Below are 24,759 nucleotides of genomic sequence, written 5' to 3'. Positions count from 1 at the left end.
ATTTTTGGAGACACACAGGTAGCAGCATGCATGCCTGTTCATTTAGTCAGTTTAGCCCCTTGGGTGGGCAATGCTCCTGCCCTAAGTGATAACCTCAGATCTAATTTACCATGTCTGCTAAAAGATATACTTATTCACTTATCATTAAAAAAAAAATTGGACCAACACTGGTATTCCAGCCTGTGGATTGTGTGATAATGGGGCTAATACAAATACATGCACTTTCTTATTGCAGTGAACGCACAGATCAGAGAGGGTAATGATGTATTAGGAGCATTCAATTTTTAATATTTCTATTAAAGATAAAGTTCATTTTCTTCCAGATTGCTGCCTTGTTACTATCCACTTGTTAATCCTGTCTGAACATTCAGCTCTACTCATTAGAACAAACATCTGCTACTTGCGTTGTTAATGAGAGACGTAATGACAAGATGAAGGCAAGACACTGACACGTTGATTAGTAGAAGAGCCAACGGCTTTGAACACAACATTCTTCCAAATTCGTTGCAACACTTGTTATTCTTAACCCACCTCACACACAAATTAAGACCTCACAGCTGATCAAGGAGCCATATTTATTAAGGGGGTTGTCCAGGCAAAAAATGGACAACCCCTTTAACTTTTAAATCAACCAGGAAAAAAATTAAAGTTCATACTCACCTGTTCCTGATGCTCTGGTGCCCTCCTGACATGTTGCAGTCCTTCTGCTGAATAAGTTTCTTCTGGAGTTCCGCTGAGGTTGCTGAGGCCAATCAGTGAATGGCATGCGATGTCACTACCTGTGACATCAAGGGTCTCTTCCTGAGGCCTGATGAGGCTGCCGATTGACCTCACCGGTCACGTGACTGCTGAGGCCAAATAGCGGAACTCTGAAACAGACTCATCCAGCAAAAGGACCTGACTGCAACAGGAGGACACCGAAGTATCAGGGACAGGAGGGTATGATTTTTTTTTCACTGTCACTGGCTGACATAAAAGTTACAAGTGGTTGTCTGTTTTTGCCTGGACAATCCCTTTAAGGTAAAATACAGCTTTTTTTGTTGTTGTAGATTTTGCTGTGTTTTTTTGAGCCAAAGCCAGGGGTGGATTGAGCAGAAGGGAAAACTATATGATTTCTATATATTTCCATTCCTTTTGCAGCCATTCTTTGCTTTGGCTCAAAAAAAAGCAGCAAATTCTGCAAAAATAAAAAAAATAAAAAAAAAAGCTGCATTTCCACAGTGTGGGGCCTTAGTCTTAAAAGGATTCTGCCACCAAAACCTAGCATATCAAAACAACTGAGCAGACACATGAATTAGGGTCCCCTAAATCAAAATGGGTTTGTGAATCGCTGTCTCTGTTACATAGATATTGCCTCTTTTGTTAATATACAAAGGAGTACTCCGGAGCAATGGCAATACCTTCATTGCTCCAAAAAGCTCAATTGTTATCGACAAAAACGGTGGTCTCTCGACAACGGAGGCACTATGTGAGGACAATTAGGACACAAATGCCTTTGTGTGTGTGTGTGTGGGGGGGCACTATTACCTGTAGGGGAGAGATATGTAGGACACCATTACCTATGTGTATTAACAATATGCTATCAGCAGCCTTATGATAGCTTTAAATGGGCTATAAACGGAACTATGCCTAACTGGTATAGCTACATTTAAACAGTTGCAGAACTACTAATGGTCCTTTGAAGACAACATTAACAACTGATGTATAAAATGGGGGTAGCCATTTTGTTGTAAGTAAGCACCTAAGTATCTGACAGTATGAAATAAATTCTGAAGCTTCCATGAAAGCTGGGTAACCTACCAGACAATGCTGTAATAGGGACAGCTAAGAACTAAACATACGGAGTGTTCACACTACCGTCGGTGTCCGATGCTAATGTCCGTGCAAAATCTTGCGCGGAATTTAGCATCGGACACTAGCTGTGTCCATTACATTTTGCATTGATTTAAATGGAGATCGGGTGCGTTCTTTTACTGTCCGTGTCTGTCCTTAACTGTCCGTTCACAAAGATATCCGACTTTTCAAGCGGACAGCAAAACTCGACATGTAGGTTTTTGCTATCCACTTGAAAAGTCGGACATCTTTGGAAACGGGCAGTTAAGGACAGGCACGGAGTGTAAAACAACGCACCCGATGTCCATTTAAATCAATGCAAAATGTAACGGACACAGCTAGTGTCCGATGCTAACGTCCGCGCAAGATTTTGCACGGACATTAGCATCGGACACCGCTGGTACTGTGAACACTCCCTAAGTCTAAGTTATGTCAACCCTCCTCCTTGCTCTGTAATTGTTTGTTAACCTGACAGAGTCCATGAAAAGTCGGGTATCTTAACAGTTAGTGCTGTAATACACACCGCCAAATTAAAATCTGCCTATATAGACCCCTTTCTAAGTTACGAAACAAGTCATCTCCATCTTTCAGGAATCTTGGTGTTTTGCACAAAGTGGATAAAGATAACAAACATGTAGTCTACACCTTTCTTTGGTGTAGTTAATACCTTTGGAGCTGCATTAAAGCACTACAGTGAATGGGAGATAAGCTCTGCCAATCAGTGATACACCCCAACATCTAACTTTTTTTTTTTTTACATCACTGCCTGTGATGCCCCGGGGTCACTTCCTGCTATTGCTGAAGCCAATCAGCGGAAGGGACTCAGGACGTCATAGTTGATAAGGAGTTTCACTTCTAGAAGACACCAGAGTAGTCTTCACCTTTACCTGGTATAGTTCTGAAGAACACCTGAGCAACGTAGCCAAGTATTTTTTTCCACTTCCCCAGCCTATTGTAAAAACTTTATTTTTGCCCAGACAACCACTTTAAGTGATGACATTAAAAAATATAACTTGTAACACAAAAAAAGAAAAAAATCAGACAGAAAAATAAAAGTAATGACTCTTGATGAAAGTATACATAACCAGCAACCCTTTGACACCCCACTGTAGTTAAAAATACGCAGTTTTACACATCATCATATTCTCTCTTGTATACAACAGACTGTTCATAAACTAAAATGTATAAAGAAAGCTAAAAATAAAAAAAAAAATAAAAAAAACACATTGAATTGCCTCTGTCGACTTTTTTTTTTTTTTTTTTTTAAAGCCCAGTTGGTGCATATAAATGTAGTTGAGGGGAGTGCCTTCTTTCTGTATTAAAAAAAATTATTAGATGATCACAGGGACAACCCCTATAAGTATCCACTTTACAAAAATATATATATATATATATATATATATATATATATATATATATATATATATATATATATATATATATATATACAAAAATACTAACATTATTTATATATTAAAAAAAAAAAAAACCAAAGGAAAAAAAACAGTTCTGGAGTAATGATACATTAGTTAGTTATAAAACCAATAAACTAGATAAACACTTCTGTGATTTCATCTAGCGGCTCCACTTACCGGGTACCATCTGCTTTCCAGCTCACTTTATAGGACTTCTGCTCAAGCAATTTGATATTGTTTCTGTCCATGGATACAGGCTGAGCTCCAGGGAACCCAGATCTGAAAGACATTTGGGTTTGTTTTTGTTTTTTTTTTCTTAATGATGCAATAGGTATAAAAAATTTAAAAAAAATAAAAATGTGTTGGAATGACAATCTACATAAAAATTGACACTGCTGTAAAGACAAGACTTTCCAAAGTTAATGAGTCTATGTGAGTAGTGCTTACTGTGTGGTAAGGAATAGAATACATCAACCACTGGTTAATGACGCCAGACATCAGGAAGAACAAACATTTCACATCTCAGTCAATGATGCCTGGACTTGCGATTATGTGATATATATACTTCTTTCTGAATGTATTATAAAATGTGATAACAAGGACCAGCTATAAAACTGGATATTAAATTTTAGATGGTTTAGAGGAAATTGGTCTTGAAAAGCAGGGACTGTGCAGAGAACGAAGCAAATAAAACATTAACATCTGTCACTTTCTAAAGGCAGTTATCAAATATAGAAACTTTTTTTTTTTTTTTTTTTTTTTTTTTACTCCAGACAAGAAAATTTTACTTGACAGCGCTAAAAACATAATATCACCTTGTTTCTGTCACACTGTAGGGGATAGATTGAGAGAGAAAGGAAGTAATTTTAAAGATGAAAAGAGAGGCTTAAATTTTTCACTATTCTGTCTCTGTGAAGAGAATATAATATATGCCAAGCATACGGCAGCTTTCATCTGAACAATGTATCATCATATTTTATCAGATTACTATTTTAGCCTGCATAATAGCAAATGACCTGCTTTCTGTACAATCAGATTGCTCTGAAGATGGTCTTGCATGACCACATCACGATCAATACAAGTGTTGCCCTATCTATTCTCAATTCAGTGTTAGGCCTCATTCAAATGGCATTATTCTGTTCAGTACAATGCAGCAGTATTTGTAATACTGCCGGGGAAATTTCAGCCATATATACATTACACCACATTTATTTACAATTTTTAGATACTTTGTCTGACAGTGGGTGGGGCTTACTGGAAAAGAGAGTTTGCATGAATTGTCTGGATTTAGTTTACAAAAAAAAAGGCTTACTACAAACCAAAAATGTGATTATTCTGACATTAACAGGCAAGTCTTCAAGGCCCCTCATTTTCTTAAAGAGATTTTCAGAGATTATAATATTGATTGCCTATCCTTAGGATAGGCCAGACACTTAAAACTGGGTTGCAGCAGAACCCCGCCAGGGGTACTAGAACACACTGCTGGCAAGAAGGCAGAAAGCCTCAATGTTAAATACCAGCATCCTCAAGATAGAGAGTAGAATACAATGGTTTAGCAGGAAGCTATCAGCTTCCTGCTCTACCATTCAGCCTAACTAATGCTGTATACAGCTTGATGCAGACCTGCTACATCAAATCACAGACAGTTATGTGGGATGAGAGCTACAGAAAGCTCTGTGGAACGGGAATTCAAGACAGTTACTATTTCATCATTTGTACTGCACACCTTCTGTGTGGGGTGCCACTGGGGAGCATTATACAGTGTGGGTGCCAGTAGGGGAGCAGTACTGTGTATGAAGTACCACAGAGGGAACAATATATATACTGTGTGGAATACCACTGGGGAAGTAATACACAATGTGAAAGCCATAAAAGGGACATTATACCATGTGGGGTCACTGGGGAACATTATATTATGTGAAGGACACAACAGAGGAATTATACTGTGTGAGGGACCACTGAAGGGGCATATTACTGTGTGGGGTCCTCTATACAAACATAGCACTTGTGATGAAAATAGACCATTTGTGTAGGTATTATTAAAGGGGTTGGTCCCTGTCAGACCAATATTAAGACAGAAATGTCACTGTTTGTGTAAGGAAAAGTTGTAGCATTTTCTAATATACTTTCTGTATACGATCCACCATATAGTGTATAAATACACTGTGAAAAAGCAGAACGAATTATCTAGAAAACCCTGAGGAATTGATTAGAAAGTTTTTAAAAATGTAAGTCAAGTTAGGTGATTCGTGGGCATAGTTGGGTATTACAGTCGGTTTATACCCAACTTTGCCACGGTATCTGCTCCCCTGACGGACCTTCTAAAGGGTAAAATATCCATTACGGTGCAGTGGAATGAACAGGCCGAAAGTGCTTTTCAGGCACTAAAGGTGGCCCTGTGTGGATCTCCTGTCCTCATTACGCCCAACTTCAGCAGGGTGTTTGTGGTCCAGACAGACACGTCAGATGTAGGGCTGGGAGCTGTCCTGTCTCAGGAGGTGAATGGAGAAGAGCATCCGGTCACCTACCTGAGCAGGAAACTCACGCCAGCAGAAAAGAGCTACAGCATAGTGGAGAAAGAGTGCCTGGCCATAAAATGGGCATTAGAGGCCCTGAGGTATTACCTGCTTGGGAGACAGTGCTGTCTGGTGACCGAACTTTTGGTTCACAGTGGAGCATAGAGCCGGGAAACTGCAAGGAAATGCAGATGCCTTGTTCGGGGCTTATTGTTTGGTGTCTGGAGTTCGCCCCGAGGGGTCAGAACGGGGGGGGGGAGTGAAAGAGTGAAGGGGGTGGTCTGGGAGGACAAGTATATTCCAGCCAGGCACCTAAAGGGTGTTTGGTAAAGACCCACACCAGGGAGGTCAGCTGGGTAATCAAGGCCTGATATAGTCTGTGTGTGAGGACTGGGAAGTGTGGCACCACACTGACAGAGCTGACCTGTCAAACCAAATCTACAAAGCAGGTACTGTGCCACCCACTGTTGTTGCCAAGGCGGAAGACTGGTAGCCAGGCTTCTGTATAGACAGGGAAAAGTTTTCCTATGTTTAGTGAGTTCTCAGCCGAGAAGGCTTTTGTTTTGTTTATTTTGTGCCTTTGTAAAGGCAGTGTATGCACTACAAGCAAATAAAGCCTGAACTTGTGTGCAATCCAGTGTCTGTGTCCCTGTTTCCTGCACTGCTACAAGCATCTACCAGAGTGATTCCCCGCAATATATATAGTAAGCCGATGGCTGGTCAGATAATGGAGGGGGTATACATCTCACCCAGACTACTCAGGTGGGTAGAAAGACTGGTTCTCAGCAGATAACTTTTGTCTGCTGAGCGTTATTTCAAGTTCACTCTATTGGGCTGGATTTTTAGGAATGGCAGGTAGGTTGGAAGTGGGACCTGTTATTCCAACCCCCTCCAGTCAACACATTGTGGATGTTTCTGCAGCGTGTCAGCTGCTGTGAATTGTCCTCATCAGTGAGGTTTAAAAGGTCAGATGCAGCAGCAGACTTTGGGCAGAGCTTGGCTGGAGAGCAAACAGAGGTCATATTTTTGGAGCTGTGTCCTGAATGATTCTATTGGCTTTTGGATTTCTGTTATTCTAGGTGAGGTAACCTATTCTATGTGTAGTTAAAGCCTAGCCGGGAAGGTATTTATTTTTGTATTGTTTCCTTTTGTTGCTGCACTAAATTTTTGAGTGAAAATAAACTCTACCTTTGGTTTGGACTAAAGAAACTGGACTTGTGTGTGTAAGCCACCCCACCCCACCTAGCAACCCCAGACCTTAAGATATAATATATTATATCTGTAATGAATTTTATGCAGATTATACTATACAGGATAAGGAGCCATGAAATATTATACTGCTGACACTGCGCCTTAATCCTGCAAGAATCCCACACAGAGACATGGCCCAGTCTACTTATAGTGTGCAGCTTTTTGCTAATATGATAAGTAGGACTGCTTATTTGTCATATGTTTGACATATGAAACTTTTGAGAAAACTAGTGTGCAAATTGATCACTACCTGGGACTCCTACAGAAGCACTGTGTACAGACAGCAGGAAAGAATTTAGGGTTTTGATCTTCTATATAGGGCAATATATGTAAAAAAAAAAAAATGTAGACAACAATAACATAGTTTAAAGAATCTGTACACTTCCATTATATTACAGAGTACAGTAGTCTAACATCCACTACATATATGAAGTGGAAACTATTTTCCAAAAAGCACAGATGGAGAAAAATTAATAAGACAGGCAAAAATTTGCATACCCTTCCCTGGAGCAGAACTGTTGACATTTCCTCTGTATTTCTCCCAGTTTTGGTTGAGTTGTTATCTGAGATACATTTTTTACTGTGCAACCTTCTAAAAATATTGCACCCTGTGGAAAATAAAAAAAAAAATATATTTAAACAATAATATAAAGATTCCCAAAATATAGACAATTATGAAAAGTTAATAATAGTAGCTACTAATACTAACTGCATAAAGCTCTTTTCCAGATTTCAGTTCTGTAGCTTGATAAAAACGTAATTTCAGTGGGAAAAAAAAGGACTAAATGAACACTAATTCAAGGTAAGCAACAACTTGTATGTATGTACAGGGTAAATGAGAAGTATATAATGGGGGTTCTATGACTGGGATTCCCACTAAATGCAAAAAACAGGAGCTTGCATCCCCCATTTCAACAAAACGTTGTGCTGGTGAACTGCTGCTCCATTCAAAGTCTATGAGGTTGACATTGGCCAAGCAATGTACTCAGTCTTCTGTCAGTTCCATAAACTATGAGTTTCTAAATGATATTACATTTCTATATATGGAAATAAGTACTGTAATAGATTGTAAATGATAACTAAGTTTTCAAAATCCCTGCACACAGTTGATGAATAGTACAGGCGATAAACTTTATAATATATCTTATTAGATTAGAAGAAAATGCCTCTTATTGCTCTTATCAGGCTATTTCCTTTACAAAAATTGTTTTCATTTGGTAAATCCCTGCAACATGACTCAGATTACAGAACTCTGTGGAGAGTGGAGGGATCCTGAATAAGCAGGAGCAGACAGACGAATGGAGGCATAGTGTGATGCTGCAACTAAATAGGAGCCTTCTCTCACAACCAAACAAATATAGTCACATCAGTACATCTTACTACTTCTTTATATATGTCCTGCATGTATATGAACATAGTCACCAATACTTATTGTGTGCAGTGTTGGGCAACTAGTCCCACAGATTACAAGATAGAAGTCATATCAAGTTTAGAAATAGTGTTACTCCTCACGTACAGCCCATGTACTATTTATTTATGCAAAGCCTGTTAGCTAAGCTTTTCAGAGTAACATTTTCAGATGAAAACTACCTAGTCCTATCAATGTAAGATTAAGGTCGGTGCCCCACGTGGCCTAAATGTCGCGATTTGCCCGCAGCAGAAATGCCGAGGGAAAACTCACAGCGTTTTACTGTCAGGGCAAAGTAGATGAGATTCTAGCGAATCCCATGCCCACTATAAGGTAAAAACCACACTGTGGACACACCATAATTTCCAAAAGCAGCGCGGTTGTGGAAATCGCAGCATGACAATTATACCTACAGAAATGAAGGCGGTTTCCCCATAGGTATAATTGAATCGGAAAGTCCGCAGAGGAAACCTCTGCGAACTTTCTGTCTAAAGCACTGCGAGAAGAATCTCGATGCGCTGCCATTGCAGATTTTCCAGCAGCACTTTTTTGCTGTGGGACGCCACGTAGGGCCTTAGCCTAAAGGGCTTTTCCAGGGTAAAAATACTGACAACCAATCCAAAGGATGTTAATATCAAATTGGAAGGAGTTCAACACCAAACTCCTCCATGGATAAGCTTTTCCAGCAAATGATACACAGAGAATAGCGCAAGACGTAGACAGCACCATTGTTTCAGAAGCAGCTAGATCAAGTTACGGACGATCAGATTCCATTTATATGAATGTGACCTAAGCTACATTGTCTAGGTTCATACTCTTTCCAGACCCGTAGTGGACCGATTTCTCCTCCATCCTCTGTATAAGTTGTACAGAAGATAAAGGGCATTAGGCACATTTAACACTACATTGGTTGACAAATGCAAGACTGAGCCCCAGAAATATTACCCCATTCACAAATTCTAACCCTCTAGGAATATATCAATAGATACAGTAATCATCTTCCCCTCAAGTGTTGCAACAATTTATTTTCCAGAAATAAATGCACCGCTGAAAATTGAAATTTTTCAAGAAATATGCCATTTCAGTGGCCAATATCTTGTGCTAAGGTTATGTCAGCAGAGATACAACAATTCAAAAGCATTGAGAAGCTTATCCTGTGGACAACAGATTTTGGAGTGTTAGTTGACAAGTCGAGCACAACGTACTGGGCGCTGAAATGGCATTTCTGTAAAAAATAGCTATTTCCATTGCAATCCATTTCTGGAAAATAAATGAAAGAAACACTCCTGGAAGCATGTAGTTTACTAAATGTGGATACATCTCACTTTACTGAAAGCTCAGGGGATTTGTAGATGTGGCGTGCCATCCGAAAAGCAGTCTAAATCTGTGCTTTAAAATTCAAATAATGCTTATTCCCTACTACTCCCCTTATGCCCACATATGACATTGTTAAAGTGATATCCTATGTACAGCAATGCAATACATGCAGCCATAAACTTGGATATTCAGCAGTCCATAGAAGGAGGCGACAGAGATCACACTACATTTTTTTCAAAAAGAGTAAAAATGCACATTTTTTAAGTGTATTTTTCATCAAGCAAGAATTTGAAGCTCACAGTAATAAAAATAGCATTATTATGCTTACCGTATTTACCGACTATAAGACGCACCTAGGTTTTAGAGGAGAAAAATAGGGGGGAAAAAATTTCAAGCAAAAAAAAAAAGGTAAAATATTTAATATATGGGAGTTGTAGTTTTGCAACGGCTGCAAGGCCACATTGACAGGTGACCCGGCAGCTGTATAGAGATGTATAGGGCGTTTTTTTTGTGTGGGGCCAGATGTACTTTTTAGTTATACCATTTTGGGAAATGTCTATTGCTTAGATCACCTTTTATTGAAATCAGAGGCAAAACTGTGAAAAAAACCCGGCGGTTTAGCACTTTTGATTTTGACGTTCACTGTACAGGAAAGATATTAGTAGACCAGGCATTTTCGGACACAGGGATACCTAATGTATATATGTTTCACAGTATCACAGTAATGTTATACTTTTATATGTATTCTAGGGAAAGGAGGTGAACTTTTATTTATTTTATTATTATAAACTATTTTATTAGCGCCCCCTAGGGGGCTTGAACCTGCAATCATTTGATTGCAAGTCCCATAGACGGCAATCTATGGGAGATTTTATACATTACTATTGCGGAGGGTCATAGACCAGCCGCAATAGTAATATAGCGATGACAGGCCTGGGAGCTTTCAGTAGGCTCCCGGCTGTCACCAGAACAGGTTGGCTCCAGCGATATCGCCGCACAGGAGCTGGCCTGCAACTTTAAAGGCATGAGGCCGGTGGGGAACAGCCCCAGGACTAACTTTAAACTTTTTTTTTTTTTTTTAGGGGGAGGACATCTCCGGTGTAATTCTTTACAGCAGAGTTGTCGGAGCTCATGCCTGCGATCTCTGAATCATCAAAATGGTGATTCAGCTATTTAGATCTTTGATCAACCTACCATTATTACAGTCCGTTGCTGTTATCTGTCATTGGATGACAGCAACTGATATTAATGGCAGAAGAGTAATGAATGCAAACTGAGCCCCTTCCATCTGTGTCCATTTCCACAGACTATAATGTAAAAATCACAAGGAACACTTTGTGTGACGGATGAGAGAAACGGACATTAAATAACAGTACTGTGAACGCACCCTTACTGCTATAGTGTTCACCAGGTAGGATAAGTATTTTTATAGTTTGGCCATTTTTAGGCAAGGGGATCACTAAATTTGTTTGGGAGTCATTAATAAATTTGATTAAGAATGGTAAGCAACAGAAATAGATCAATATTAAAGTAATATAATAAACTGTAACTACATATCTAAAAAATAAATAAATTACCTGGATACAAATAAAATGTGCATAAGATAAGGAATCTGCATGACAATCATATACTAAGTGTATAAGGAGACAAATAAGTAAATGAGCATGATTCAATGAAGATGAAACTGAATTGGAAGGGTCATAACTAAATGTTAGAGATTGATCCAAGGCAATTTAATTTTATAAATAAGTTGAGTCTTGTAGGTGAAGGTTTATAAAAGGTCTAGAATGAGATAAGTTACCGGTTAATGAGTCGATTTCTGCTATAACGGATAGGCCCAGAGTTAGGGACTTTGGGTTAATGATTTATTTATTTTTTTTAAAAAAAGGAAGTTCTGTTACTTGCAAGAAACATTTCCCTATTTGTTAGCAGCTGGTCTTTACTTGCTCTACTTCTAGGATACCCTTGTACTCCAGAACGTATCTGGGTAACAGATTGTAGGAAAGTTTCTTATAATATTCTTCGTTGTTTAGGAGACAAGTTGTCTCAGATATATAGACTGAGCGATTACAATCTCAGTGGCTATGGAACCATTATGCGCCAGTCCAACAGAGGCCAATCAGTGGCATAAGGAAAGGATACAGGACGTCGCAGATAGTAGGACTGGGCCACGCTGGTAGACATCAGAAAACAGAGGATAGGCAAGTGCGGTTTTCACCCCATCCTTCCCACAGCCTCATTTAAAAAAATATATATATATCCCAGACAACCCTTTTAATTATGGTATATGGAGAATAAATATTTTTTTATATGGAGCTTAAGTCCTTTGCTCTCATCCTGCAACGGATTAGAGCAACAGACAGTAAATAATGGTAGTGTAAACCTACCCTTAGATAATCAAATAATGCACAGAATTATTCAAATTATTGTATTTTGATTTTGAAATCTAAACAGAGTGAATTAAAGGCAATATACCACGATAGAGTCGCAAGTGTCTCATGTGAATGGAACGGATGGGGGCAATTTTGACCACCACTCTGCTGGAAATCGCTGTCTGCTGAAAATCCCAGCTGTCACACTCCCAGCAAACAAAAACATACCCTCTGTCTTGTCAATAGGGAATATTTTTGTAATCACAATGATTTTTCATAGAAATCGCTCTAGAGAATTCCCACTGCAAATGCATTCAGTTGCATAAACAGACCAACTTGATGCTAAATTTTCTTAAACTGGAAAATGGTAAATGGTATTCTTCGAGTTATACTTAAAAGGATTGTTAATCCATTTAAAAATATCAGATAAATTATCAATATTTGCATTTCCAAACACACAAAATGAATAATATTTATATCAACGGATTCTCCATAGAGCCCAATATCAATGTTGTATGACCTTTCTGAACACAATGAATACAAGGAGACACTGAATTTATAGTAGATTACAATACTAAATTTTGCTGTCTTGAAACACTAAAACTGTAAACGTACAAAGGAAAAACAGAATAAAAATGACTCATTCACATGTTGGACTTGAAAAGGAGTTGTAATAGAATGGAAAGCATAATTCCAAACCCTGAAATTTTTTTTTTAAGAATGGAGGGAAACGAAGGTGCAAGACCTAATGCATGCCTTTTTGATAGGAGACATCTATGTAATTTTGAATGCTTTTGTGTCAGAAAGTATATTACGGAGGTGATAAATTTACAGCCTAACCAGAGAATTATGCTTGCATTCTGTCAGAGCACTGAGATTCCTTCATCAGATAGGCCAAGCCATAAAATAGTTTTTTTGCTACAGATAAAGGGCAATAGAGGTGATGACTTAGAAGTTTGGAGATCTGGAGTAAGGGCTAGTTCACACGTTGGGGGCCGCGCAGGTTTTGACACAGAGAGAGACGCGGCGAGCCGCGTCTCTCTCTGGTCAAAACCCGCCTGCCACGACCATTGCGGTCGCGGCTTTCCCCTCCGTAGCCGGCTCAAATGAATGAGCCGACACAGGAGGGTGCTGCCGTTAGGCGGAAGCCGCTGTCAAAAACCTCCCCTTTGCTCATGTGTGAACTGACCCTAAAGGTCCCATTAGACGGAGAGATCGCTTGATTTCAGCAGGACGGAAAAAAAAAAAAAAAAAAAAAAAAAAAAGGATTTTTGTACTCTCTGTAAAATCCATTTCTCTTTGTTACTGTTTCCTTGTATTCATTATGGGTACACAGCACTATGAGTATAAGTCAGGCCACTAAGAAAACAAAAAGAAATGTTGCCTCCACCTCCGGGCTATACCATCTCCATAGACACTATTCTAGCTAGTTTTGAACCACAGCAGAAGACGTAAGAAAAAAATGAAAAGTAAACAAGGAATGCGAGCACATGGAACCAAAAACCACCATGTCTTAAACCAGAACAGCCCTGGGCAGGAACATTAAAAAAGGGCTGGTTCTGTTCCTCCCAATGAATACAAGTTCCAAGCACTCCACCACAGACTGGCTAAGTCTGGCAAAGTCACCTATAGCCCAGTTAAGGAAGACCGCCTAATCCGAGGGAGAGTCCACTGGAGGGAGGCTAGGTAGGTCCTGGGCAGGTTTGGGTGGCAAGCGCATGGTGGGACTCTTTAATGTAGGACATGAAAGTGGAAAAGGGACCAGTGGGAGAGGGAAGCAGTCCAGGGGCTAGTTCACCAGACACTGGAGAGAGTTGAGGTAGTAATGGCAGTCTTTAATACTCAGCTGGATCCAAAGACTGCAGGTGCTGCATGGTCACCTCTTCGGTGGATGTTGCACAACAGTAGGGTCACTGACACTCTGGTCGAAGATGTGGCAATGGGAATTGGCTGACCTGCAAAGTGCTCAAAAAAGCGCAGTGCCCGCAGGGAAAGGAGACTAGTGTGGCATACACAATGACAATCCCCGGGCACTCAAAAGAGAAAAATAAATAAAGCAGAGGTTCTGCAAACAGGCCAGGTCTGTCTCCCACAGTCACTAGGCTAATACTGGCTAGCATAGTGTCTGTGGAAAGGGGATATACCAGTGGCAGACCCAACACTTCAGCCTCCTAATGGCCAGGCATATACTCATGGTGTTGTGTCACCCAAAGATATAAACAAGAAAAAAGCACGTCTCCATATGTAATAAGGGCTGTGCCGTCAGCAAATAATGAAAGTACAGTGGCTTGCATAAGTATTCATGTCCCAGGGGGCAACACGGTGGCTCAGTGGTTAGCACTGTAGCCTTGCAGCGCTAGAGCCCTGGGTTCAAATCCAGCCAGGAACAACATCTGCAAGGAGTTTCTATGTTCTCCCCTTCTTCTGCATCCCATTGTGAGCCCCTTCTATATGGGGCTCACAATCTACATAAAAAAATAAAAGTATTCATGTCCCTTGAACTTTTTCACATTTTGTCACCTTACAACCACAAACACTGAGCGCAGCGTTTATTGATTCTAGTGCTGCCTTTCTTCCACACCATCGGCCATTCTCCTCCTCTTCACTCCTCCACTTACATGAGACCACCACAAAATGGCCGACAGACATGCGCAGTCTGCTGTTCCGTCGACCATTTTGTGGTGGTCTTCTGTAACAGAAGGAGAAGAATGGCTGATGGAACAAAAGGTAAGTACTAGTTTAGATCAAAGAATATTTGTGTGTTAGAAAGGCCCAGTCAAAGTCCAGACCAAAATCCATTCAGCAAGACATGAACGTTGCTCTTCACAGACGCTCTCCATCCAATCTGGCTGAGCTTGACCTATTTTGCAAAGAAGAATGGGTAAAAATATCAGCTCTAGATGCACAAAGCTGGAAGAGACATACCCTAAAAGCCTTGCAGCTATAATTGCAGCAAAAGATGGCTCTACAAAGTATTGATATTGAGGAGATGAATACTTTTGCACATCACACTTTTCAGATTTTTATTTTAGCAAAATTTTGAAAACTATGTACCATTTTCGCTCCACTTCACAATTATCCACTACGTTGTGTTGGTCCTTCACTTAAAATCTCAATAAATACATTTAAGTTTGTGATTACAAGGTGACAAAATGTTAAAAAGTTCAAGGGGTACAAATACTTCTGCAAGGCACTATAAACACTACAAGATTGATTGCTTTGGCAATCACTCCTTCTGCAGGTTCTCTGCATTGCCTGCGTGTCAGACTGCTAAAAAACAAGCGCTCATTGGCACTTTTAGTCTAATACCACCATAAGTCTGCTGTGCTACAGGGGTGTGAAGTGTCCATTTAATGGTTCATTACTTCACACTGAATCCTCAAGTCAGTAACTGGAAGTTTGTTTAGACTTGCCCCATTCCAACCTGTCATACTGTGTCTTGATGCAGAGAAGTGTTTACGCATGGATGTTCCCAGTTTCATTCTCAATGTGTGTTTGTTTGGGTCTTCCTGGATTTCAGCATAGTTTACCAAATACATAATGTGATGAAAGAAGCCTACTTGTGTGTGTATCATTGCTGAATTATATTGCTCATGTACACTCACCGGCCACTTTATTAGGTACACCATTCTAGTAACGGGTTGGACCCCCTTTTGCCTTCAGAACTGCCTCAATTCTTCGTGGCATAGATTCAACAAGGTGCTGGAAGCATTCCTCAGAGATTTTGGTCCATATTGACATGATGGCATCACACAGTTGCCGCAGATTTGTCGGCTGCACATCCATGATGCGAATCTCCCGTTCCACCACATCCCAAAGATGCTCTATTGGATTGAGATCTGGTGACTGTGGAGGCCATTGGAGTACAGTGAACTCATTGTCATGTTCAAGAAACCAGTCTGAGATGATTCCAGCTTTATGACATGGCGCATTATCCTGCTGAAAGTAGCCATCAGATGTTGGGTACATTGTGGTCATAAAGGGATGGACATGGTCAGCAACAATACTCAGGTAGGCTTTGGCGTTGCAACGATGCTCAATTGGTACCAAGGGGCCCAAAGAGTGCCAAGAAAATATTCCCCACACCATGACACCACCACCACCAGCCTGAACCGTTGATACAAGGCAGGATGGATCCATGCTTTCATGTTGTTGACGCCAAATTCTGACCCTACCATCCGAATGTCGCAGCAGAAATCGAGACTCATCAGACCAGGCAACGTTTTTCCAATCTTCAATTGTCCAATTTCAATGAGCTTGTGCAAATTGTAGCCTCAGTTTCCTGTTCTTAGCTGAAAGGAGTGGCACCCGGTGTGGTCTTCTGCTGCTGTAGCCCATCTGCCTCAAAGTTCGACGTACTGTGCGTTCAGAGATGCTCTTCTGGCTACCTTGGTTGTAACGGGTGGCTATTTGAGTCACTGTTGCCTTTCTATCAGCTCGAACCAGTCTGGCCATTCTCCTCTGACCTCTGTTTCAACAACGCATTTCCGCCCACAGAACTGCCGCTCACTGGATGTTTTTTCTTTTTCGGACCATTCTCTGTAAACCCTAGAGATGGTTGTGCATGAAAATCCCAGTAGATCAGCAGTTTCTGAAATAGTCAGACCAGCCCTTCTGGCACCAACAACCATGCCACGTTCAAAGGCACTCAAATCACCTTTCTTCCCCATACTGATGCTCGGTTTGAACTGCAGGAGATTGTCTTGACCATGTCTACATGCCTAAATGCACTGAGTTGCCGCCATGTGATTGGCTGATTAGAAATTAAGTGTTAACGAGCAGTTGGACAGGTGTACCTAATAAAGTGGCCGGTGAGTGTATATATCCTGTAAGCCAATGGCTGGTCAGGTAATGGGGGGGTGTACATCTCACCCAGACTACTCAGGTGGGTGAGATGAGAAAACGCCAGGAATGTTTGTTCTCAGCAGACAACTTTCGTCTGCTGAGCATATTGGTAAATGCTCAGTATTGGGCTGGATTTTTAGGAATGGCAGGTAGGTTGGTAGTGGGACCTCATTCCACCCCCCCTCCAGTCCACACTTTGGGGATGTTCCGGCAGCAACTCAGCTGCAGAGAGTCTGCTCATCAAGGGAGCTTAAGAAGCCAGCTCCAGCAGCAGACTTTGGGCAGAGTTTGGCTGGAGAGCCAACAGAGAGGCCATATTTTTGGAGCTGTGTCCTGAATGATTCTACTGGCTTTTGATTTCTGTTATTCTAGGTGAGGTAACCTATTCTATGTTTAGTTAGAGCCTAGCCGAGCAGGTATTTATTTTTGTATTGTTTCCTTTTGTTGCGGCACTAGTTTTTTGAGTGAAAATAAACTCTACCTTTGTTTTGGATTTTTGTGTCTATGCCACCCTACCTAGCAACCCCAGACCCTGACAATCCTTAGAGAATATAGTGTTTATACTTGTGTTATAAAGATTGAGAGTTCTCAGTAGTTGATACCTTTTTAATGGCAAACAAAAAATGATGACATATTGCGAACTATCGGAATAACTTGATTCCTTCATCAGGCTAGTATAACACAATATCTGAAGGCAAGCACATTTATACAGGAATAGTGCTTGATGCACCATTGATAAAAAAAAAAAAAAAAAAAAAAACAGTACACGCAAATAAACCCATAAGTCCAAAGAAATGTCAGTTCACATGACGGGTCTCAGAGTTTTAAGATTCCCTTGATCAGTGACTCGGTGTCTACTTGTAAAATGACATAAAACCCTGTGACTGATTTAACCCCCCTTTCCAACGTGTCAAAAGTCATCATTAGCTTGTATTCACACACGCCAATCTTTTTTGTTTCTGAAATTTCCTCTTAAAACCAGGATCTTCATATAATTGATGAGATTATGATTTTGATTGCAGAAGTGTTTTGGCACGGGGAGGTCCATTCTCTGCTCTCTAATCGTATGTCGGTGTGATTTCATCCTCATCCTATGTGTCTGGCCTATCTCTCCTCCATACAGACCCCAATCGAACACTTGGTAGACATTATTAAATACACCACATTAGGTGTGCTGCAGGTGAAGGTACCTGGGATCTTGTAGTCTTGATCAGAGTTCAAGATTTTTATTTTATCCGTGGTTAGTATGTGCGGGCAGGTTTTGCACTTTTTCTGTCCACACGGAAATGTTCCTGTGTAAATTGGAGGTGACAGTGAGCTGCTAATAACCATATTCCTTGGTGGCTGTCTATAGCACAGGAAAGGGGGGTCTGTAAATATTGATTTTAGACGGTTGTGTTTTGGCAGTAATGGATGTAATTTGCGTGTGATTCCTCTCAGCATTTCCAGGTGGGGGTTGTATGTGACGACCAGGGGCACCCGATTAATTTCCTGTTTGGTATTGTATTTTAATAACCCCGATCTTAGTATTCTGGTGGCCCTGGCTATTTGGTTTTCAACTGTTCGTGGATGGTAACCCTGCCTGAAGAATGTATTTTTGAGGTCACCCAAGTGTTTGTCCATATCTACAGGGTCTGAACATATGCATTGGTATCTGATAGCCTGGCTGTAGACAATGGAGTTCTTTATGTGTTTGGGATGAAAGCTATCCCATCTTAACCGCCTTCTGATACAGCGATGTCTTAACTTGGTTGTTCTATATCTTGATGTGTACAAGAAGTTTATTTCAGTGAAGGAGTAATTGAGCGTCAGGTTGATGGTGGGATGGAACTGGTTAAATTGTTCATGGAAGGTTTTCAGCTGTTGTTCAGACCCAGTCCAAAGGATTAGGATATCGTCAATAAAGTGATAGTAGGCCCGAGGCCTAATCGTGCAGGTGGATAGGAAGTCACTCTCAAGCTTGGCCATGAAAAGATTAGCGTACAGTGGCACATTTTGCTCCCCATTGCGGTGCCAGTCTGCTGTAAATAGATGCAGTCACTAAAGTTGAAGTAATTGTGGATGAGGATGAATTTTGTCAGTTTCACCACAGCTTCAGCGTTCATACCTCGCTTTTCCATGAATACCTGGCAAGCATTTACACAGTCCTGGTGTTGGATGTTGGAGTACAAGGATTCTACATCCATGGTAGCCAGGATAGTTCCCTCTGGAAGAGGGCCTATAGTGGATAGTTTGTTCAATAGGTTTATTGTGTCCTGACGGTAGCTGGCTGTATCCTTCACTAAGGGTTTGAGGATGCCCTCCACTCATCCCTTAATTTGTTCGCGTAGGGTATACTTGTGCTGTCAGTATATTACATTAGCATGTGTGTACAAGTGATGTCAGGGGAGGTCAGGGGTGAAAAGATTTTTCTGTCATTAAGACCAGATACTGCTAAGGCAGGTTTTATTGCTTCGTGACTAGTTGCCTCTAATCAATCCAGGAAGGCACAAATAACCTGCTACTGACTTCATGGTCATCTGTGGAGTAGTCCTCTTTCCAAGGCCCACCCATTTTCCAGATTCTCAAGATGTGGAAAGGGGAGGAGAGTGGCACCCCCCACCACCACCACCACCACCACCACCACCGCTTCAGAAAACGCCAGGTGGTTTTTTTCCCTCCCCTAAAGTGAATGGACCGTAAAAAAGTGTCACGTTTTCAGTCGCGGTTTTTGCAAAAAATGCGCCAAAAATGCGAAAAGACTACCATTCACTTCTATTGCTTTCCTCAGGCGGAATCCACCTGAAGAAAGGTCATGTCGCTTCTTTTTTTCTGCTAGCGGCAAAAAACTGCTAGCAGAAAAACGAAAGCTAACAGTCTCCATAGACCACCATTGTATGGAGGTCTCATTGCCCCCGTGTGAACTAGCCCTAAAGGTGAATGCAAGATTGAGTGAATGGAGTGAATTGACCGGGCAGACGTACATACATCATGTGCTAGCACAGTCCCTACTACCGCATCGTATTAAGTGGTGTGAATGTTTTTAATCATAAATTTTGATATAAACACCTTGATTTATTTCATATAGAAATTCCAGCCCCACAATCTCCCTTCTCTTAATGGACCTATTGACCTAAGAATTAGCCATTATAGATTCTAGCTTCCTGGTATACAAACTGTTAATGTATAGTACATCAGAAAAGAGATACAGATGGTGTACACAAACTATAACAGTACAAAAGTACAGATTTACTGCAGTTTGAGTGCAAGCATCAAAGGAATCCCAGTGGATAAACCATGCCATGTCGAGTAACCATCTGTTTCACTGACACCTTAAGGACACAATCCCACAGGGAAAAACTTGAAGAGAAGCAAACATCCATTACCTAGAGGGTCCAATTTATATTACACAAAACACAATTAACATTTTGTTTTCACTTTGCTAAGATCAAATATAAGTCTCTGGTTTATGCAATAACGTAAAGTGACATTTAAGAAATGAAGGAATGAAAGGAACGATACAAAGGCATGTAAAGCCCACAGGCATCTTCCCTATGAACATCATCAAACTCATGTTGACAGCTATTAAAGCTACTGAACAATATTTGTTTTAAGAGAAATCTCAATATATGGCAGGAGTCCATGTTACTGAACAGAGACAAGGGAGAGATAGACAACAAATACTGAGGATGATTGAGAACCAAAGTCTGGTTTTAAAGTGGTTGATTTTAGTAAAGCAACTTGCAAGACACATCCTCTATATCTAAACATGCACGAAGGGCTGCACCCAGTGCGCCAAAGACACGCACGCACAGCTCTGCACTGTAGATGTACGTCACATGCATGAGCTGCCTACAGTACAACGTAGTTACTTTGTTGTTAAATATGAGAATAAAATTATGAATAAATACTTAAACAGAATCAATACATACATACAAAAAGTGACTTACAAGTTTTAATCTCTCTTTTTTCTTTCTGTGTGAGGTAGTTCCTGAGGACCCTGGCTCTGCCTCTTGACCTATACCATTCCCTTCATCATCCACATCTTCATCCTCAAAACACCAGTCTGGGAGCTCGGGTGGAGGAGGAGCATCTTCAACATCCCCATAACGTTTAAAAAGCTCCTTTATATAGTCAGCTTTATAAATACCAGGTGGTCTTGCTTGAGCAAAAGTAGCTACTGCAGCCTCAATGCTGATAGAAGAAACACAACAGAGCTTGAAGTTAGTATTAGCAATACATACATACATACAAACTAAATAATAGCCAAGATAAACTAACAAAAAGATAACAGTGAGAAGTACAACACTGCTGGTTCAAGAACAAATATGGCCATAAGCAAGAATTCATTGTTAGGATTTAAAGGGCGTCTCTTGGAAGTAAATGTATTATAAACTAACCACAGTACCTCGTAGAGGCAATCCTACTGTTTCCACCTATGCCACCATTTAAATAAAAAGCGATCAAAAGTGCATCTGTCCGCCAAAAAATGCTCCATATTATGCAGCCCATATACTGAAATATACAGTACATACTGAAGTTCTGAGTTTCAGAATATGTGAATGCACGAAATTGTTTTTATTTTTTTTAAGGTGTAAAACCTAATAAAAACAATATAAATTTAGTATTGCCTGGTATTGGTATTTTTGGGAGGCCGCTCTTGCTCTTGTAGTTCAATACAGAAGCCTCTCGGGCAGCAGTGGGGATGCGCTTATCACCGTTTGAGCGCTGGGGCCTGCACTCATTGCTGTGGAGAACTCATTTGTATACCAGTTAAAACTGGTATTTCTAAGGAATGACGCCGCGGAGACCACGTCTAAAGGTAAGAGACGAATAGCCTTTCTTAAGGCTATCAGAAAAAATGTTCGTTTAGTGGTAGAATCCCTTTAAAAGAAGACCGTCATTGCCGTTTTTTTTAAATAAGCCTATCTTAATGTAGCCTTTAGAAAGGTTATTCTAGGCATACCTCTCCTTTTCTGATCCTTGCAGCCAGTTTCCAGAAAAAAATGCTTTTATTCGTATGCTAATTAGTCTTCAGGGAGCACAGGGGATGTTACCCCTGTGCAGGGAGCACCAATCAAGTCAGCAACTGGGATGTTTGTTCATCGTCCCCTTCTTGCTTGAAGATCCCTCCTGCTGATCCTCTTTACTACTTCCATGAGCAGCTTAGTCGGTGCAATTGAATATTGTGCCTGACACAATTGATGCTCGGAGCACAACAGTAACACCCCCTCTGTGCTCCCTGAAGACTAATTAGCATACAAATAAAAGTGTGTTTTTTCAGGAAAACAGCTGTAAGGATCAGAAAAGGAGAGGTATGCCTAGAATAGCCTTTCTAAAGGCTACATTAAGATAGGCTTATTTAAAGGGACTCTATAATTGGGAAAAGTCATTTTTAACTAAACACATACTTGCCTAGCCTTTAGAAAGGCTATTCCACACATACCTTTTGTACGTTAACCCCTTCAGTCGTTTTTAAATGAGCCCGTTTTTATTCATATGCTAATTAGTCTCCAGCGTGCACCCCAGAAGTTTCAGCGAGCACTGTCTGCTATGTGTACAGCACAGGCTGCTGCAGATGAGGACTCATCTCACTGCTCTCTCAAAAACTACTGAGGGGGTTAACATACTAAAGTTAGGTGTAGAATAGACTTTCTAAAGGCTATGCAAGGATGTGCTTAGTTTAAAATGACTTTTCCCAATGATAGAGCCCCATAAGAAATGCAAAAAAGCAATGATAGACTCCCTTTAATGCTCTTTATAGCTCATAAAAGTAATTTTCAAGAATACATAAAACTAAAATCAATAATACTGCAAACAAGACCACCAAAACAAGTTGTCCTCCATAATATAACTCATAATCTTACACATTCTATAGATCTAGATAGATAGATAATCTTTATCTATAATGTGTAATATTATGAGATATGTTATGGAGGACAACTTGTTCCAGCACCGTGTAGAAAAAAGCATGTTAACCAGAAGAAAGAACCTAGCATTAAACAACACTGGAAAAAGTAATTATCATACAGAGCACATACTGCAAAACCGTTTTTCCAAACACTGCATAAATACATATTTTTTTGCCCGCTTAACTGCCTTAAGGAAATGCTGCTAATGTCTCATTTTGATTTGTGGCTTCAGTTAATTGCCAGATTATATGTAATCAAATTAAAATGCTGGAGAAAAATATTGAAAGAACACTCCAAGCTTAACATTGTGGAATAAAGCGGAGACTGAAGCAATTAAATAAAGTTAACTAGTAAACAGAACAATTAGAACCAGACAGGGCAAATGTCAGACACAACAGTACAATGGTGGCACTCTGCAAGAGCATGGGGTGTGCCATTTCACAAAAAGTAAATCTGATAGACTTACAAGACATTATCATTGACATTTCTAATCACTGAACATGGCACCTAAGGAGTAACAAGCAAACATGGATGCTTAAAGGGATTGTCTTATCTAATGCTAAGCAGGGCTGTGCTGTCCATACATCAAGCCACTAACTCCTGCTCTGACAGACTCCTTCTTAGGGCCCATTCACACTACGGATACGCTGACTGATTCTTAACGTTAAAACACGTTCAGAATCAGCGTGTATAAAGTAGATCCCATTCATTTCAATGGGAGCCGGCATACAAGCGCTCCCCATTGAAATGAATGGGCTGCTTTTTTCTCTACGAGCGCTCCCATTGAAGTGAATGGGAAGCACTCGCGTGTACGGCTCGGAATGAGCCAAGCACCGGGCCCCTTCACATGGCGAGCCGTACACGCGAATGCTTCCCATTCACTTCAATGGGAGCGCTCGTAGAGAAAAAAGCAGCCCATTCATTTCAATGGGGAGCGCTCGTATGCCGACTCCCATTGCAATGAATGGGAACTGCTTTATACGCGCTGATTCTGAACGTGTTTTAACGTTCAGAATCAGTCAGCGTATCCGTAGTGTGAATGGGCCCTTAAATGACAGTCTTGGTCAGAGAGAAGAAAAGCTGTTTTAATTCAGGAAAAAAAGCTAGTGATTGACATCCTATGAAAGTAAATACGTAACAAGCTCTGTATACAATTAATTATTCAATATATATAAAATTGTATAACATTTAAAAGCTATGTAAACGTTTATGATTTGATAACATTTGACAAGGCAGGAAAAACTGACTGATGGCTTGTTCTGTAATTCTAAATTCTGTTGTCTTAAGTGCTCATAAGAATTCAGTTTAAGGCTGGGTTCACATCTGCACTCAGAGATTCCGTTCCCCATTGTGCTTGAAAAAGGGTCAGTGCACCCCTGGATAAATTCCTTCAAGGAAGTGGTTTCCGAAATGGGGTCACACATCACGGTACTCCACTTTACTGGCATTTCAGGGGCTCTGTAAAAGTGTCATGACATCCAAACCAAAACTTCAAAATCAGTACTTCGAAAACCAAATAGCACTTCTCTGCCTGGTTGTGACCAAACAGCAGTTTAGACCCACATATGACATTAAGTACATTATCCTGGGTACACCAGTGTCATACATGTGGGCATAAACATTTAGAGCACATAGCTGGGCACAGATGTGAAGGGGCGCTATGTGACTTTTGGAGTGCAGAGTTAGATAGTTGGTATCTGGATGCCATGTCATGTTTGCAGAGCCTCTAAAGTACCAGAAAAGTGGAATCCTCTAGTAAGTGGCCCATTTTGTTACCGCACCCTTCAAACAATTTGGCAAGGGGTGCAGGGAGCATTAGTTATAGCAATACCCAATATATATAGTTTTTTTATGCGTTACTAATGTTGCAGAATAAAAATGGGGAAAAAAAATAATTTATTTTTTCCATTG

General features: G+C 40.5%; 1 protein-coding gene across 1 annotated transcript in view; it reads right to left on the bottom strand.

Moving 5' to 3' along the window:
* RNGTT (RNA guanylyltransferase and 5'-phosphatase) overlaps positions 1-24,759 on the bottom strand; it is a 298,212-nt gene that overhangs the window by 248,540 nt on the left and 24,913 nt on the right. The window contains exons 6-8 of the mRNA XM_075268207.1: positions 20,887-21,130; positions 7,514-7,623; positions 3,426-3,527 (exon numbers count right to left, since the gene is read on the bottom strand). Of these exons, the coding sequence (XP_075124308.1) occupies positions 3,426-3,527; positions 7,514-7,623; positions 20,887-21,130 (456 nt within the window). The remainder of the gene's footprint in view (positions 1-3,425; positions 3,528-7,513; positions 7,624-20,886; positions 21,131-24,759) is intronic.

This window comes from Leptodactylus fuscus, chromosome 3, assembly GCF_031893055.1.
Source record: "Leptodactylus fuscus isolate aLepFus1 chromosome 3, aLepFus1.hap2, whole genome shotgun sequence".
Lineage (NCBI taxonomy): Eukaryota > Metazoa > Chordata > Amphibia > Anura > Leptodactylidae > Leptodactylus > Leptodactylus fuscus.
Note: the sequence above shows the minus strand (reverse complement) of the source record. Positions and strands in the feature narration are given on the sequence as shown.